Source organism: Vulpes vulpes, chromosome 11 (assembly GCF_048418805.1).
Source record: "Vulpes vulpes isolate BD-2025 chromosome 11, VulVul3, whole genome shotgun sequence".
Lineage (NCBI taxonomy): Eukaryota > Metazoa > Chordata > Mammalia > Carnivora > Canidae > Vulpes > Vulpes vulpes.
Genome location: NC_132790.1, coordinates 100,201,226 through 100,220,861, shown reverse-complemented (window position 1 = coordinate 100,220,861; position 19,636 = coordinate 100,201,226). Strand labels below are relative to the sequence as shown.

General features: G+C 36.5%; 2 protein-coding genes across 3 annotated transcripts in view; one reads left to right on the top strand and one right to left on the bottom strand.

Moving 5' to 3' along the window:
• GMPS (guanine monophosphate synthase) overlaps positions 1-19,636 on the bottom strand; it is a 94,332-nt gene that overhangs the window by 28,327 nt on the left and 46,369 nt on the right. For both annotated transcript variants that reach the window (XM_072727222.1, XM_072727224.1), the window contains 7 exons: positions 16,390-16,583; positions 15,984-16,149; positions 10,475-10,626; positions 9,819-9,992; positions 8,288-8,393; positions 5,228-5,343; positions 2,672-2,797 (listed from right to left, as the gene is read on the bottom strand). In XM_072727222.1, the coding sequence (XP_072583323.1) occupies positions 2,672-2,797; positions 5,228-5,343; positions 8,288-8,393; positions 9,819-9,992; positions 10,475-10,626; positions 15,984-16,149; positions 16,390-16,583 (1,034 nt within the window). The remainder of the gene's footprint in view (positions 1-2,671; positions 2,798-5,227; positions 5,344-8,287; positions 8,394-9,818; positions 9,993-10,474; positions 10,627-15,983; positions 16,150-16,389; positions 16,584-19,636) is intronic.
• LOC140594470 (large ribosomal subunit protein eL37) lies at positions 5,510-7,989 on the top strand. Its single transcript, XM_072727229.1, has one exon. It carries the CDS (start codon positions 7,602-7,604, stop codon positions 7,944-7,946), a length of 345 nt encoding a protein of 114 aa, XP_072583330.1. The 5' UTR covers positions 5,510-7,601; the 3' UTR covers positions 7,947-7,989.

Here is a 19,636-nt window from a genome sequence, read left to right as displayed (position 1 = left end):
CCTGGGATCAAGTCCCGCATCAAGCTCCCCACAGGGAGCCTGCTTCTCCCCTCTGCCTGTGCCTCTGATTGTGTCTCTCATGAATAAATAAAATCTTTAAAATAAATAAATCAATAAATAATATTGACCCTCTTTTCCTCTGTCCTTTTTTCATTTTTTTTAAGATTTGTTTGAGAGAGAGAACACATAGCTGGAGGGACAAAGGGAGACAGTCTCAAGTAGATTCTGTGCTGAATGCATGCCCAACACAAGGCTATGTCTCATAACCCTGAGATCAGGACCTGAGCTGAAACCAACAGTCAGATGCTTATTAACCAACTGTGCCACCCAGGGGCCCCTCCTTTACCGTCTTTAATCCAAGGAACTCGCTACTCGCTTAACGAAAAAAAAATAGTTAAACTAAAATAAGCAATTTTTAAAATTCATTAGCTAATTACCTACCAGCCACTATACCGAGCATATGAGAATTCAGGCTACATGAACGCTAATTTGATAGTATCTATCAAAGTTTAAAATGATGCTCTTTAATTCAGGACAGGATCTTAGAGAAGCATGAATAACTGCTTAAAGAATTAAGGTATTACTTGCTGAAATGCTTATAATAATGAAAAACTGAAACAGTTAAAATATCCATTGGTAGGGAGGGGTATGATTAAATTACGGTATAGCCATACACAGAATACACACAGTAGGTTAGTAAGAATAATAATCTACTTGTAATGGCACGCAAAGATAAGAAGTTCGCGATGTCAAGTTAAAAGGACAAAGATGACAATGGGCATCTATTAATGTTTCTGGAAAGACCTACAACACAACTGGAGAATACGCAAAGGTAAAATTACTCTAAATGTACTGAATTTTTATTTATTTACTTATTTTTGACACATATGGCTTATTTTGGTATTTAGGAAATAAACTGCATTGTTATGCTAACCACGAATTATCATTTTTTTTCTGGGCTTGCAAGAGTCTCACCCTCAATAGCATAAGAGACTAGAATAAAGTAAGACATCTAACAACAGAAGAAACTTACTTTGATGCAAAAAGTAGTAGAACCTGAATAAGCCTCATTTTTTAAAAAGTCATTCATCTAACAAACCACCTCCAACATCTATTCATCTAACGTTATCTAGAATGCCTATTTAAGAAGGGGAGTGGGGAACTAATTCGATTCAACTTCTTGCCTAGCAGGAGTTAGTACACAGAGTTGGAAGTTCTCTGTAAGAGAACTGGAAAAACTTTCACAAATTAAGTAACTTATCTGCTCTTCTATTTTTATAGTAGGGCAATACCCGCCTGTAAGTAACATAGCATCTATCTGAAAATGAATCTGCGTATGATGAGATAACCAAACACCACGGAAAGAAAGTGATTTCTACAATTCCAGAGAAGGTTATTACTACTTTAAATTGTGATTTTTAAAAAAAATAGTGATTTTAAAAGAATATACATAGCTTTCATATATGGCCTTTACAAATAAAGAGGAAGAGGGAAAATGTTCAAAATTACTGCAATTATCATTTCTATGAACTAGAATACTTTACAGGTAACAATGAATTTCTATTGTCTCGGGATCCCTGGGTGGCGCAGCGGTTTGGCGCCTGCCTTTGGCCCAGGGCGCGATCCTGGAGACCCGGGATCGAATCCCACATCGGGCTCCCGGTGCATGGAGCCTGCTTCTCCCTCTGCCTGTGTCTCTGCCTCTCTCTCTCTCTCTGTGACTATCATAAATAAATAAAAAAATTTAAAAAAAAAAAAATTTAAAAAAAAAGAATTTCTATTGTCTCATTTACAGACAGAGCTATATGGATGCAGGAGAAGGAAGAATTTAAACTGGAGACTCAACTTCATGTGTTTAAAAAAAAGAGTTTATTTACCAAGTTTCAGATGAGTAATCTCTAAAACAGAGTTAATTTCTTGCCACAAATAAGGCAGGTCCAATAACTGGCATTCATACCATTTTACATTGAATTATTGACACCTTTTCTAGTTTACATTTAACTAAAAATCCTAACAGAAAAGAAACTTCCCTACCCTCCAAGCTTTTCCCCAGAAAATCACCTGAGAAGCATATAAAGAACTTCATTTATAAATAGCATTTTAAAAGTGAAAACTGTATTATCTTCACACGCTCTTACAATTAGAAAGAATGAACAATAAATATAAAAATGCTAGTTGTACATGATCACAGCTCAGACACACAGAACATGTTGAAGACGCAGAAAGGAACACACAAGCTGAGAGCAAGACCTAAATAGTGTAACATGTTCATCCGGGGGCCACCTTCTTGTACTTAACAACCACTTCTAAAGTCACAGGACATTTTTAGACCAAGAAGCCTGCCCTTCAAGGCAGAAGCAAGCAAGCCAACCCTAGAGCAAACCACTGTTTGAATTTTTACTTTTGGTTAGAGATGACAGATGTTCCCAAACTTACAAAATCTCAGCCTGAATGTTTAGTTCCTATAACCTAATTCACTCCATAAAACATTCTACATAATAAAATAAAATAAAATAAAATAAAATAAAATAAAATAAATAAAAAGACACTCTACAAAACACTGCCTTTTTACATTTCTAAGTTTGGTATATATACTTTCATATTTCAATATTAGTGGAAAGAGTAAAGTGCAAAAAGCTATGTCACAGATCAATGAACTCCCACAACTCACCTGCACCCCTACAGTTTTAATTGGCAGCAGGAAGGCATTCAATGAATGCAAACTTGTGATTTGCATCAGCTTCTCCTGATCCTCTTCCGTGGTACAAGCTTTGACTCTTTGTAACAGTGTATGCGGCTGAGAAAACCAGACAGACATTAATTTCTTAAGGTTTCAAGAAATAAGGTATTCTTTTGGTACCCATGACTGTCTTACATAGCTACACTTCCAGGCTTCCAGCAACGGATCCTATTAGACATTCCTCTTTGACTTGTGTGTGCTACGAAGTACACATCAGAATTTCACTCCGGAGGGCCAGGGCAATGAGAAGGGAAGTTCAATCCCTACTTCAGGGATTAAATTGTTACCAGCAGGGACACACCTCACGTGAGTTAAATCTTTTCCTTATAATAAAACTTTTTACCATAAAAGTCACTTTCATCTAAAATTAATAGATCTCTACCCACTTCTTTTTTTTTTTTTTGTCTATTTGCCTGGTATGCTCTTCCTTCCACTCTTCCTTTCACTCCTTCTATCCTTAGGTAAACAGACTAGAATTAGATTTTACTTTACTTTTTTTTTTTTTTTTTAGATTTTACTTTTCAATCTAGTTTGGCAATCTATGTCATAACTAGCGACGTGAGTCCTTTTAAATAATTGTGTGTTAATAATATGGTTGGATTTCATCCTACCATTTTACTCAGCAATTTCTATTTGTCCCAGTTTTTAGGTTTCTTTCTCTTCTCTTACTTCTCTTACATTCTTCTAAATTATTTTTCCCAGCTCATTTATCTCCCTTCTACTGGTTTTGAGGTTAAACCCCGTATTTTTCTTCTTTTAGCAGTTCCCCTTAAGTGTTAACATGGATACTTAACAAAAGAGAATCAATCTCTCTCTACTAGCAAACAGTACAAGCATTTTTGAATGCTTTACCTCCAATTACTTGTGGCTCTTATGCTTTTTTAGCTGTATATTGTTATAATATCTTTATAAACTATAGAGATTATTTTTATTATATAGCCCATGTTGGTTTCAGGTTGAGAACTACTGTCTTTAGGTCCTCAGGTACTGGACTACTGGTAGTAAATGGTTTATCTAAAAATGTCTTCATTAGCCCTAGTTCTTAGGAGACAGTTCATTTGTTCACTATTCACAATTATTTTTTCATGGCACTTTGAAATATTCTTGCTTTTACTGTGCTTTCAGTCTGACAGTCTTTCCTTCAAAGGGTAATCAATCTTTCCTCTGCAGCTGCTTTGTCTTCGGCAGTCTGCAATTTTGCTAGGTATGCCTACTAGGTATCAATTTTTTTCCCATTAGCCTAAATGAGATGGGTTACATTTCCTGAATCTGAGGCATGGTGTCTTTCATCCTGCGGAAGAATTCAAACAGGTTTGTCTATTATCTCCTCCTGGGCATATGTTAAAGTGGACCTTTTCATTCTATTTTAACCTCTCTTGTAATTATCTTCTCTTTAAAGCTTTGTTCTGATCTCTGGATAATTTATCATCAGTCTTTTAGTTCATTACTTGTTTCTTTAGTTGTTTTTAATTTCAGTTATTTTCATTCCCGGAACTTAATTTTTTTCAAAGCTGCCCAAGTCGTCTGGGTAGGGTCTTGTCCTGTCGGTTTTTTCCACTAGTTCTCATTCATGTTACCTTATTTCTACATGTATTTTGCAACTTAAGTTCATATATATTCATTGGAACCCTATGTGTAGAGATATTTTAAGGCCTAAAGATACTCTGGAAAGAATTTACATTGCTAATCCTGACACCTGGAGGCACTACCAACCAAGGTCCATTTTAAATTCTTAGCTTTAAGTTTTTCAGACCACAAAGATTATGAATTTAGGCACCAAATCTATAGAAGGACTGGGAGACTAACACTCATCATCCTCAGTTTGGAGTTAAAACGTTTTCCAAAAAAAAAAAAAGAGTTTTCCCTTATTTTCTTGTGCTACATATAATTTTTTTTTACATATAAAATATTTTTAAGTTTTTTTAAATCCAACATGAGGTTCAAACTCATAACCCAAGACCAAGAGTCACATGCTCTACCAACTGAGCCAGCCAGGCACCTCTAAAATATTTTTAAATACCCTTTCAGGGGGATCCCTGGGTGGCTCAGCGGTTTGGTGCCTGCCTCCGGCCCAGGGCGCGATCCTGGAGTCGCGGGATCGAGTCCCACGTCGGGCTCCCTGCATGGAGCCTGCTTCTCCCTCTGCTTGTGTCTCCACCTCTCTCCCTATGTGTCTATCATGAATAAATAAATCTTTAAAAAAAAATAAAAATAAAATAAACACCCTTTCATATCTAGCATTTTTTAGGGATTCCAGGTATCTTATCTGTTGTAAGGCTGAAAAGAGAAGTCTGGATTTACAAGTCTCTGTAGAATATTTTCTTTATAGTCATTTAACATGTTATATTACTCTGAATTTTCAAAAAATGAAACTAATAAATTCATTGTAAATACTAGAATACTACAATTATCTATTCAATTCCTTATACTGATGGGCTGTGTTTATTTAAAGCTCCTCTAATATACAAATTCAATGCAAATTATTACCTTCTTAACACTTGCAGAAAAATCAGCTACTATTTTCAAAATATTGTTGGTTTCAGGAAAGTCCTTACAAATATAAGGTTCTTCAGCACATATTACTCTGATTGCCAGGCCAGGACCTAAAGAGAATAGTAACAATGGTACTTAATATAAGTTTTATATTTAATACAAAAATATCACTGTTTCCAATATAAAATCCTTCCAAAAATTAAACTCCATTTGCCACTGTAAGTTTTTTCCAGTTTTACTGACATACAATTGACATACAACCATTTTACGTTTTTTTTTTTTTTTCTGGATTTATTTATCTATGGGAGGGAGCACATGGGCAGGGGGGAGGGGTGGAGGGAGGGAGAGAGAGAGAGAGAGAGAGAAAGAGAGAGAGTGAGAGAGATAGAAAGAGAGAGAACTCCCTGCTGAGCACGGTGAACAATTAGGGGGCTGATCCCAGGATCCCAAGACTACAACCCAAGCTGAAACCAAGAGTCAGAGACCCAACCGAGCCCCACTACTTTAAAGTTTTTAAGTGTTTAATTTCAAATGTAACCATTAGTTTTCCCATCCAACAGATCTTTTTTTTTTAATTTTATTTATTTACTCATGATAGACATAGAGAGAGAGAGAGAGAGAGAGAGACAGGCAGAGACACAGGGAGAGGGAGAAGCAGGCTCCGTGCAGGGAGCCCGATGCGGATCTCGATCCCAGGACTCCAGATCACACCCTGGACCAAAGGCAGGCGCTAAACCGCTGAGCCACCCAGGGATCCCCTAACAGATCATTTTTTAAAATGCTTTCTCTCTACATCAATGATTTCCATTTTTTATAGTCCATGTATGAAATGTCACAAAATTCTCCAATAAATATTAATTCACAATATAGGTGCTCATTTTTTTAGACTTATCAAAGCAATTTTTAAATATATAGAAAAATAAAGAGAACAACGTAATGAACCACCTTATTATTCACCACCCGGGTTCAAATACCAATCTAATTTTAGGAAGAAGAATCTGCTGTTCAAAAAAAAAAAAAAGGACAACAGACTGTTTAATTCCAAAAATGTGAACTGGTATTTCTATTTCACCAACTTCTTAGAAGGATGAATACAAAATAACATGGATCTATTAAAAAAAATTATTCTGCTTCTTTACTATAACAGAAAGGGCATCCCATGAGACAGCTGATTATAGACAAAACCTTAGCCATGTTCCATTACCTCCCCAGTTCTATTCTTCATCTGTAGAATAAATAGCTTAAAAGGTAAATAGTATGCCTAATCTTTTTAAAAGCAGCTAAATATTTTTACCAAAGAAATCTTTAATAAAAAAATCCTATATATAAAATAGGCTTTTAAAAGACAAGTGAATCTAGTGAAATGATGACCAAGGACACAGGACCACTTGGGCTCTCTCCGTTACATTCACACACAATTCTTTGCCAACACAATGGTTAGACAGAACATCTTAAATTCCCAGATTTGAAGTTTATTGATACAAACAGTGCTAACTACTACATGAGCTATATACCTCTGTCACGCTGCTTACAGGACCAACATGGTATTCACGAGTACAAGCTCTGAGGAGAGATTATCAAGGCTAGAATTCCAGCTCCAAACCTATCTGCATTAACTTTTGGCAAATTGGGCTCCATCCCCAAAATTTCCTCATCTATAAATAGATGGTAGTTTTATCGAGGATCAAATAAGACAGTATGTGTAAAATACTTAGCAGAAAGCCTAGCACATCCTAGTACTTAAGAAATGTTAACTTTTACTATGTTGTTTAATTTAATTAGACCATTCTCTCAACTCGTCACATAATGACTATTATAAAAAGTCAGAAAATGAGGTCTAAGACTTAACCAAACTCAAGAAATTATAATGAAAACAATGTTACGACTCTCAGTCTTAACTTTAAAGAAATACTATCTCTAGCTAGTTATCTTTCTACATGATTGCAGCAAATGACTACTTAAACTGAATATGTTTTATTTGTTCATGAATTACTTACATATAGTACTATGAAAAAAAAGTTAATTCATCCATTCAGACAAGTCTACCATTGGATCAGGATTTCAGAGAAACACATTTTAACCTGGACTTCCATGGAAGCCATCATGGTATAGTAAAAGAACATATAAATCACAGTTCTAACACTAAGAATTGTGTGACAATGTGGGGCACCTAGGTGACTCAGCTTGTTAAGTGTCTGCCTCTTGATTTCGGCTCAGGTCATATCCTAACCCCACTCTGGGCTGCCAAACTGGGCATGCAGCCTGCTTAAGATTCTCTCCCTCTGCTTCTCTCCCTGCTGGCAAGCACATACATGCTTGCTCTCTAAAATAAGAAGTAAATTAAGACTTGTAAAAAACTGTGTGGCAAATGTTACTAAAATACCCATGCCTTCTCTTTGGGGTCTGCCGCGGAAACAAGATGACGAAGGGGACGTCATCGTTCGGAAAGCGTCGCAATAAGACGCACACGTTGTGCCGCCGCTGTGGCTCTAAGGCCTACCACCTTCAGAAGTCCACCTGCGGCAAGTGTGGCTACCCTGCCAAGCGGAAGAGAAAGTATAACTGGAGTGCCAAGGCTAAAAGACGGAATACCACCGGGACCGGTCGAATGAGGCACCTAAAAATTGTATACCGCAGATTCAGGCATGGATTCCGTGAAGGAACGACACCTAAGCCCAAGAGGGCAGCTGTTGCAGCATCCAGTTCATCTTAAGGATTTCAACGATTAGTCAAAATAAACGTTCTGGTTTTAAAAAGTAAAAAAAAAAAAAAAAAAAACCCATGCCTTGGTTTTCTTATCTGATGGCAACATCATAGCCCAGACTCACTGGGGTGGTGTAAATACAATGGAAAATGATTATGTAAGAAAATGAAGTATACACAATAGATACTAAGAAGACTTTTGTACCCTACCTACACCTTTTTCTAAAGTTATATATTCCCTGAGATAAAAAGTTATTTCAAAATTGTCTGAATTGATTTTTCTTCAACATGAAGGTTTAATAACAAATCAAGCAATCAATTCTATTTATTTACTTATTTATTTATTTTTACCTGGAAATGGATGCCTGGAAACTAACTCTTCTGGAAGTCCAAGTTCTCTGCCTAAAAGTCTTACTTCATCCTTATGAAAATCTTTCAGAGGTTCTATTACTTTTCCCTACAGAGGGAAAAAGCCAATTAATACAAATTAGTAATGGAAAGGACATGGAAAATAAAGAGTAACAAATTATAGGCCTTTCCTACTGTCTCTCACCTTAAATTTAAAAAAAACTTTTAAAATTTCATATTTTAAAGTATTTTCTTCCATGTGTTCATAAGAAATTAGATGAATATTTTACTGATCTCCATACTTCTCTTTAAAACACATTTTACATATAAACCTTTCAAATATAAATCAGAGGAGCCGCCCTACCCACCATCTCTGATCTAACTCTCATTAGAATACAAGGCATCAGAAAATATACTAGTGACTCAAAATTAAAGCTCTCCAAATAATACCATTAAGCGAAAAGACTACCTACTCCTATCTGATAAAGAACCTATAGAGTGTATAAAGAACACTTACAATTCAGTAATAAAAAGATAAACCAATTAAGAATATGCAAAAGATCTAGCATTTTTCCTAAGAAGATATACAAATGGCCAATAAGCATATAAAAAGATGCTCAACATCATTAGTTATTAAGAAAATGCAAATCAAAACCACAATGAGATGCCACTATACAGATAGTAGCCATTTTAATGGGTGTGAATCACAAAAAAAATAATAATAATAAAAGAAAGAAAAAGAGAGTGAGAAAATAACAATTGTTGGTGAAGTGTGGACAAACTGGAACATTGCTGGTAGATTATAATATGACGTAACTATTATGGAAACATTAAGTTCCTTTTAAAAATTAAAAATAGAACTACCAAGGAGTGCTGGGCTGACTTAGTAGAGCACGCAACTCTTGATCTTGGGGTTGTAAGTTCAAGCCTCATGTTGACTGTAGAGATTACTCAAAAATAAAATCTTAAAAAAAAAAACCTACCATTTGATCTGGCAATACCACTTCTTGTATATAGCCAAAAAAACTGAAAACAGGGTCTCCAAAACATATCTATCAACTCACGTTTGTAGCACCGCAATTCACAATAGCCAAAAAGTAGAAGCAACCCAAATGTCCACTGACAGGTAAGTGGATAAACAATGTGTATATACATACAACTAAATATTAGCCTTAAAAAGGAAGAAAATCCTGTCACGTGTTACAACACGGATGAACCTTGAGGATTTATGCTAAATGAGATAAGCCAGTCACAAAAAGACAAATGCTGTATGACTTCACTTATACAGGGTATCTAAAGTAGTCAAATCCACGGAGACAGACAGTAGAATGGTGATTACTAAGAGCTGGAAAGAAGAACAAAGCAGCTGCTGTTCAAGGGGTATAAAGGTTCAGTTTTACAAGATGAAAAACTTGAGGAGATCTGTCTCACAACAATGCAAATACACTTATCATAACTGAACTGTACATTTAAAAATGATTCAGGGAGGATGGGAGAGAAAAAGATTTTATGGCAAAGTCTTATAAGCTTTTACCTCTTCTCTCAACTTTCTGATAAGCTCTGTGTCATTGTGATGGGTTTTGATGAGTTCAGCTTTGCCACTTGCAACAAGGGATGCGCTTTCAATTAAATCAGGCCGTAAAGTACCTTGGGCAAGGAAAACTTCCTCTGGTTTCAGGTTCATTTCTCCAATTACTTCATTGGCAATCTATAATCAAGAGGAGTAAAAGTCTTTTAAGAGATGAATCTTTAAAAAAGATAGCAAAGTCTTTTTTATGCTTTTTGCAAGATTTCTCAGAATCCTTTTGCAATACTGACCAAGAGATAAAATCTACACCAACTCCCAAAATAAATTCTTTTAAGAACATATGCTTTAAAAAGATTCATAAAGATAGGCAAATATTCAAAAGCCTGATAACTAGCCATTGAAATACCCAAAGAACTAAAGTCTTATATCAACTGAAATTGCTATTCTTAAGTAGTTACAATAAGAGCCTACCAAGTATACATGTTTTTTAAAACATAAAACCGTTTCTACCAGTTAGTGTCATAGTAACATACACCAAAATTCTTAACCAAAAAACAATAAAAATTAGTCAGCAAATTTGTTTATTTGATATAAAGACAAGGAAAAATAAATATTAAAATTCGCATCAAAAACAGTACACACTGTAGATATTAGGAAGATACCTTAACAAAAGTATCCCCAATAATTTTTCTTTTCTCTTCAGGACTTGTTGTCATATTTAGTGTTTTGCTAATTCTTTTTCGTGGAGTTCTATCTTCATCTGATATTGGTAGAGTCGTTGTTCCATTGTAGAAAGAATGAGCCGCATTTATCACTGAGGAAGAAAAGAGAAGCATGTTTTATTTTATTATTTTTAAAGATTTTATTTATTTATTCATGAGAGACAGAGAGAGAGGCACAGACACAAGCAGAGGGAGAAGCAGGCACCATTCAGGGAGCCTGACTTGGGACTCGACCCCGGGTCTCCAGGATCACACCCCGGGCTGAAGGCAACGCCAAACAACTTAACCATCAGGGCTGCCCCAAGAAAAATGTTTTAAAACTAGAAGATTTTTAAAAAAACATAAATAATGGGTCAAACTACAGAAAGAAAACCTGGGTGGATCTTTCGATCACCCCTTACCCTCCCTACATATTACAGAACTACTAATAAATCATGATTAATAGAGTCCAGACACAGGTACTCATTACGTTTTGGTGGTTTATTTGTTTGTTTGTCTTTGGAATCCTGTGGCATTTAGTAATCTAAGGCCATGACATCATACACTATGCTGGTTGCTTTCCCTGGATTCAGCGCCATACCAGAGCACCAAGCAAAAGCCAAAGGAACAAACAAGCACAGCCCCAAGGGAACTGAAAGCAGTGGTTCGTATACAAGAATCAAAGTCCTCAGAACCGTCCACTGAATTAACCAGTCTCTTAAAAACTGATGTTTATCAACATATATTTAGCAATTGCTGGCTATCCTTTTATTTTTAAAGAGCAAAGTACTTTAAATGTAAGATCTCTATTTGGTAGTAAGGCTGAACAACTAGTGAACTTCACTGAAATACAGCTGGCTACTTCACTGAGAAATACAGTAAATTGGGGATTATTAAAATATCTTATCTGCATCTTTAACAATGTATGACTATGTAAAGACACTATAAGGACCCATTACAGGATTTTTTCCAAAACCCTAGTGAAGGCTAGTGAGGGATCCTGAAACTTAAGGATCAAGGGTCATTTACTTATCAGAGAAAATCCGTATTATCTTCTTTCCACCTTCCAACACTTTGTTAGACCATCAGACTACTATCACCTCCTCTATTCCTTGTTCTTACATTACACTTGTTTTACACCTGTAATGTTATTTTAGTGATGTTTCAAAAGAGACTCATCTTCACTTTATGATTAACTCCAAGCGTTCATTTTATATTTAACCTTCTGGCATCAATTCTAATTCAATAATATGTATGGTTTGTATCATTAGGTTATGGACTTGATTTCAATATATTATTGATTACACTTTGTTTTTAAAAAGTATGAAAGACAGGGGCACCTGGGTGGCTTAGTGGGTTAAGCATCTGACTCTTGATTTTGGCTCAGGTCAGAACCTCAGGGTCCTAAAATCAAGCCCCCACACTGGGCTCCATACTCAGTAGGGAGTCTGCTTCTCTCCCTCTTCCTCTGACCCTCCCCTGGCTTACCGGCTCATGTATGCTCTAAAATATATAAATGAACTTAAAAAAAAAAAGTATAAAAGCTACAAATGTAAATATAGTTAAAACCTAAGTAGTTTACCAGTGGACTTAAAAAAAAAAAGTGATTATACTCAACAAATTAGGCAGAGAAGGAGCACATCTCAACGTAAGGTAGGCCATATATGGGATGCCCAGGTGGATCAGTGGTTGAGTGACTGCCTTTGGCTCAGGGCGTGATACTGGATCCTATGAACAAGTCCCACATGGGGCTCCCCACAGGGAACCTGCCTCTCCCTCTCCCTGTGTTCCTACCTCTCTCTCTGTATCTCTCATGAATAAATAAGTAATATTAAAAAAAAGAAAGAAAGAAAGAAAGAAAGAAAGAAAGAAAGAAAGAAAGAAAGAAAGAAAGAAAGAATACAACAAGCCCGCAGGTTATATCATACTCAATGGTGAAAAGGTAAAAGCTTTCCCTCTAAGACAAGGAACAAGACAAGAGTGCCCACTCTCACTATTCCTCCTATTCAACATAAATACTGAAGTCCCAGCTAGAACAATCAGGCAAGAAAAAGAAATAAAAGCTATCAGAATTGGAAAGGAAAAAATTAAATTGTATTTGCAGATAACATAATTTAATAGAGAGAAAACCGTAAAACCATAAAACTCAACCAAAAACTGTTAGGTCTGATCCATGAATTCAGTAAAGTTATAGGATACAAAATTAACATATAAAAATCAGTAGTGTTTCTATACACCAATAACAAATTTTCTAAAACTAGAAATATAGAAATCAATCCTGGGATCCCTGGGTGGCGCAGCGGTTTGGCGCCTGCCTTTGGCCCGGGGCACGATCCTGGAGACCCGGGATCGAATCCCACATCGGGCTCCTGGTGCATGGAGCCTGCTTCTCCCTCTGCCTGTCTCTGCCTCTCTCTCTCTGTGTGTGTGTGACTATCATGAATAAATAAATAAAATCTTAAAAAAAAAAAAAAAAGAAATCAATCCCATTTACAACAGTACCAAAAGTAATAATACTTAGAAATAAAATCAAGAAAGTGTAAGATGTCTACTATGAAAGCTACAAGTGATTCATGCAAGAAATCAAAGACAACATAAATAAATGGATGGATATCCATGTTCATGGACAGGAAAAATACTGTTTAAATGTCAATGCTACCAAAAGCCATTTATAGAGTCAACATAATCACTATACCAAGGAATAGAAAAAAAACACTCCCAAAATGTATATATAACCACAAAAGACCTGGGAAAGGACAACAAAGCAGGAAGCATCACAGTTCTGGATTTCTAACTATACTGTAAAACTATCACCAAACGGTATGGTACTGGCATGAAAACATACAAACAAATGGAAGAGAATCAAGAGCCCAGAATAAACCCAAGCATATATAGTCAACTAATACTTGACAGGGAGCCAAGAATACTCAATAGAGAAAAGACAGTCTCTTCAATAAATCATGGTGGAATAACTGGATATGCAATGTAAAAGAATAAACTGGACCCATAACTTCTACTACTCAGAAAAGTTAACTCAAAATAGATTAAAAACCTAAACATAAGACTTGAAACCATGAAACTCCTAGAAGAAAATATAGGAATAATGTTCCTTGACATGGGTCTTGGTAATGAGTTTTTAGAGGACACCTAAAGTATGAACAAAAATGGACAAGTGAGGCTATGATCAATCTAAAGAACTTCTGCAGGGGTGCCTACATTGCTCAGTAGCCTAAGCATCTGCCTTCAACTCAGGTCATGATCTCAGAGTCCTGGAACTGAGCCCTGGATCAGGCTCCCTGCTCAGTGGGGAGTCTGCTTCTCCCTCTGCCCCTCCTCCTTTGCTCATGCTTTCTCTCTCTCAAAATCTTTAATAGTAAAATAATTTCTGGACAGCAAAAGAAAACATTAAAAAAAAGACAATCTACAGAATGGGGAAAAATATCTGTAAGCCATATTTCTGATAAAGGTTTAATATCCAAAGTATATACAGAATTTATAAAATTCAACAGGAAAAACACAAATTACTCAATCAAAAAATGGACAGAGGACCTGAACAGACATTTCTCCAAAGAAGATATACAAAAGGACAATAGGTACCTAGAAAGATGCTCAATATCATTACTTATTAGGGAAATGCAAATTAAAACCACAGTGAGATATCACCTCATACCTGTTAGAATGGCCATGATCAAGATAAGAGATAATAAGAGCTGGCGAGGCTGTGGAGTAAACGGAATCCGTGTGCAATGTTGGCAGGATTGTAAATTGGTAAAGCCACTACAGGAAAAAGTGTCAGGGAGCACCTGGGTGGCTCAGGCAGTTAAGTGTCAGACTCTTGATTTCGGCTCAGGTCATGTCTCAGTGTTGTGAGATAGAGTCCCATGTTGGGCTCCATGCTCAACGTGGAGTCTGCTTAGAATTCTCTCTCCCCCTCTCGCTCTGCCTGCCCCCAGCCACTCACAATCTCTCTCTAAAAATAAATAAAATGAAATCCTTTTTAAGACAAAGGATCCTCAAAAAATTATAAATAAAAATAACATGTGATCCAGTAATTCCACTTCTGGAGATATACCCAAAGGAAATGAAAACACTCAAAGATATCTGCACTCCCATACTCATAAGCAGCATTATTTGCAATAGCTAAGATATGGAAACCACTTAAGTACATCAATGCATGAATAAAGATGTGGTGTACATATGTGTGTGTGTGCGCGCGCGCGCACATACTATGGAAAATTATTCATCCATAAAAAAAAACAAGGAAATCCTACCATTTGTGACAACATGCATGGACCTTAAAATGGACCTTAAAGGCATTATGCTAAGTAAAATAAGACAAAGACAAATATGGTATGATCTCACTTATATTTAGAACCTAAAAAATTTAAAAATAAATAAATTAATTTTAAAAAAAAGAACCTAAAAAATGAAACTCATAGAAAAAGAAATCAGACTTGTTATCAGAAGTGGGGGATGTGGAGAAGGGGAATTGGAAGAAGGTGGTTAAAAAGTATAAACTTCCAGTTACAAGATAAATAAGTAAAAACGCTATATTAAACATGACGATTACAGGTAATACTGCTGGTTGATATATAGAAGAGTTGAAAGTAAACCCTAAGAGTTCACATAATAATTTTTTTTCCTTTTTATTGTCCCTGTATGAGAATATGGAAGTTAACTCAGACATTTGTGATAATTCTTTCAAAATATATGTAAAAATCAAATCATCATACTGTAGCCTTAAACTTATACAGTAATGTATATCAATTATTCCTCAATAAAACTAGAAAAAAAAAGTGACCATAAACTCTTCACTCCTCTGTATAAGTCTTTCAGTTTATAAAATAATCTGTACACCCATACTTATTGTAGGAAGACTTAGAAATTCTCATGCATAAATAATATTATGGATCGGAAAAGAAAATTCAAAAAGAGAATGAGTAGAAGAGAACAGGATGGTAGATGGAATTCTACTGATATGCATATAACATTGGGAGTTATCAACAGGGGATCCCCGGGTGGCTCAGCGGTTTAGAGCCTGCCTTCGGCCCAGGGCCTGATCCTGGAGACCAGGGATCCAGTCCCACGTCAGGCTCCCTGCATGGAGCCTGCTTCTCCCTCTGCCTGTGTGTCTCTGCCTCTCTCTCTCTCTCTGTCTCTCAGGAATGAATAAATAAAATCTTAAAAAAAAAAAAAAAAAAAGAGTTATCAACAGTTTTAAAATTTATCCTGGGACCCCTCATGAACCAGATAATTATAATGTAAAAGTAAAAAACATGCAGAGGGAGAGAGAACTTCAAGCAGACTCCCCACTGGGTGGAACAGGAGGCAGGGCTTGATCCTATGTCCCTGAGATCCTGACCTGAGCCAAAAATCATAAATTGGACACTCAAATGACTAGAGCATCCAGGCGCCCTAGAAACCTGTACATGGTTAAGGCGATGAGCTCACTCAAGGGTTTCATCAATACCTTTGACCTGAATTCCAAGCTTTTTGAGGGCCTCTTCTACCGACTGGCTTTCTCGTTTTCTCATAAAGCCATTATCAATGTGCACAGCAATGACTTGATCTTGGTTCAAAGCACGATTCAGCAAAGCTGTACAGACTGTTGAGTCTACTCCACCACTGAGTAAAACCTACAAGATGAAATCAAAAGAAAAATCAAGCTGAGTAAAATAAGCAAGAAAATAAAAACTATCTTCTTAAACCTTTACCATTAAAAAGTTTTTACCAAAAGGATACACAGTAACTGAAAAAGCACCTCGAAACAGTGCAACTCACACAACTATCAGCCAGTCAACAGTGAAGAGCTATGGTGACAAAGTCAGCTCTAACAATGACATAAATTTGTAGACTTTCAGATGTAAATTCCTTACCAAGACCTTTGATGTGCCTACTCTCTCTTTGATCTCTTGAATGCACTCCAGTTCTCTGTTCTGCACGGTGAAGGTCCCACTGCATCCAGCTATATCGTAGAGGAAATTCTTCAGTATTACTTTCCCATTTTCTGTAAGGCCAACTTCAGGGTGGAACTGTGCTCCATATAATTTTTTAGATTCATTTGCTATACCTTTATAGAGAAAATAATCACAAATTAAAATTTTTTTCATGTTTGAAGACTCAACTAAGTACCCACAGTAATTCCTAACAATTTCCTCTATAAATGTGAAAATGGATACAAATTAGTGCATTTTTACAGGAAAAAAGACACACAAAACAAACTGCATTGCCACACTTTTTCTTTAAAAGTCCTTATATAGCAATTAATGAACTACACAGGACAGTGAATTAAGTCCTACAGAGATTATTTCCTAGTACTTTCACTTCTTCACCCAGATTCTCTATTTAACACAATGATAACTCAATTTTGTCTCTCAATCCCACATGGCTTTCTCATGCAATATGCAGCTATCAATTTTATGTATTAGAAGAACCTCATATATTAGACCTGTCAGAATATGCTAAGTATCCCTTTCTTAGATACTATCAACCACAAATGTAACTTTGTGGATTTGACTAATGTGTTTCTGACAAATTATTATCTAAGCAACAGATGTTAGGCCAGATGTTTACTTGAGCATGCGTTACCCCTGTTTATGGCTCTGAGATACCAAGAAAAGTTACAGCTAGTTAAGTAATTAAATCAGGCCTAGCAGGCTCCCAAACTCATAGTCATTCTGCTAGACTAAGGAACCTCACATTTTCTTTCCTTGGATTCTAGGACACCACTCTCTGGGTTCACTGTCTGATCCTTCTTAATCTTTGTTGGTTCCTCCTCATCTTATCCATCTCTACACATGAAAGTTGCCCAATACTCAGCCCTTAAATCTCTTCTCCATACACTGAGATCTAAACTCTCATGACTTGGGGATCCCTGGGTGGCGCAGCGGTTTAGCGCCTGCCTTTGGCCCAGGGCGCGATCCTGGAGACCCGGGATCGAATCCCACGTCGGGCTCCCAGTGCATGGAGCCTGCTTCTCCCTCTGCCTATGTCTCTGCCTCTCTCTCTCTCTCTCTCTCTGTGGGACTATCATAAATAAATAAAAATTAAAAAAAAAAAAACTCTCATGACTTTACATTGTATCCATATGATAATATACCCCCAACTTTATACCTCTAGCCCAGTTTTCTACTCTACAGTCTAGACTTAGACAACTGCCTACTCATACCTTTATTTCTATGTTTAATAAGGCATCTTGAATTTTTTTTAAGATTTTAATTTATTTGAGATGGAGAAAGAGGGAGAGAAAAAGAATGAACAGGACGGAGGGATAGGGGGAGAGGGAGAAGCAGGCTCTCCACTGAGCAGGAATCCCAATACTGGGCTCAATTCTAGGACCCTGGGATCATGACCTGAGCCGAAGGCAGACACTTAACCATCTCAGCCACCCAGGCACCCAGCATCTTGAATTGTATACAGACTTGCATAACTGCATTCTTTCCCATCAGGTGAACAGAAACTTCAACTTTCTGGATGCGTGGACCATAAAATACGGGAGTTAAAACTCAACTATACTCCTTTTTCCAACTCCACATGCAATCCAACAGCAACTCCTTTGTCTCTCCTTTCAAAAATATATCAGAATCCAATCTCATCTAAGAAGATTAAAATCCTATCAAATGTCTTTTCCACCCACAATGGTTAAGAAACTAGAAATCAATTACAAGAACAAAACTGGAAAATCCATAAATACGTGGAGATTAAAAAACACGCTGTTGACAAATGAATGGGTCGAAGGATAAATGAAAAGAAAAAATCTGAGACAAATAAAAATGGAAACAACCAAAGATAATGTGATGTAGCAAAAGCAATTCTAAGAGGGAAGTTTATGGCAATTAATAATTACATCAAGAAAAAAACAAAGCTCTCAAACAGACTCCACCAAAAACTGTTACAACAAAAAACAAATTTCAGCAACACTGTGACATAGAAAAATCCATGTATCAAAGTCAGTTATGTTTCTGTAAATTAAAAAACTGTCAGAGAAATTAAGAAAATGTTCCCATTCACAAGAGCATCAAAAAGAATAAAATATTTAGGAACAAACTTAACCAAAGAGGTGAAAGATCTATATACTGAAAATGAAGAAACTGAAGAAGGCACAAATAAATGAATAACCTATATAGATTAGAAGAAAACTTGAAATATCTATTCTATCCAAAGCAATCTACAGATTCAATTCAATCTCTATCAAAATTCCAATGGCTTGTTCATAGACAGAAAAAAAGGAATTCTAAAGTTTGTATCAAACCACAAAAGAGCCAAAGCAATCTTGAGGACAAAAAAACAAAACAAAGCACAAGGTATCAGAGGTCCTGATTTCAAACTACATTACAAAGCGATAGTAATCAAAACAGTACAGTATTGGACTAATACACACAAACCAAAGAGCAGAATCAAGAGCCCAGAATAAACTCATGCATATATGACCAATTTACAACAAAGGAGCCTAGAACATACAGTGAGGAAAGGGTAGTCTCTTCAAAAATGGTGCTCAGAGGGGATCCCTGGGCGGCGCAGCGGTTTAGCGCCTGCCTTTGGCCCAGGGCACGATCCTGGAGACCCGGGATCCACGTCGGGCTCCCCGGTGCATGGAGCCTGCTTCTCCCTCTGCCTATGTCTCTGCCTCTCTCTCTCTGTGTGTGACTATCATAAATAAATAAAATAAAATAAAATTTAAAAATGGTGCTCAGAAAACCAGCCAGCCACAAACAAAAGAATGAAACGGAATCCCTACCTTATACCATATACAAAAATCAACTCAAAACAGATTAAAGACTTGAATGTAAAACCTGAAATCACAAAACTCCTAGAAGAAATCCCAGGGAAAAAAGCCCCCTGACACCTGTCTTGGCAATGATTTTTTGTATTTGACATCAACAGCAAAGGCAACAAAAGCAAAAAATAAGTGAGATTATATCAAACTAAAAAGCTTCTGTACAGTAAAGGAAACCATCAACAACAACAAATACCACTGACTGCCCAATTTAAAAATGGGCAAAAGACTTGAAGAGATATTTTTCAAAAGACCTACAAATGGCCAAAAGGTACATAAAAATGCTCAATATCGCTAATCATCAGGGAAATGCAAATCTAATTCACAATGATGATGTCCTCTCACAC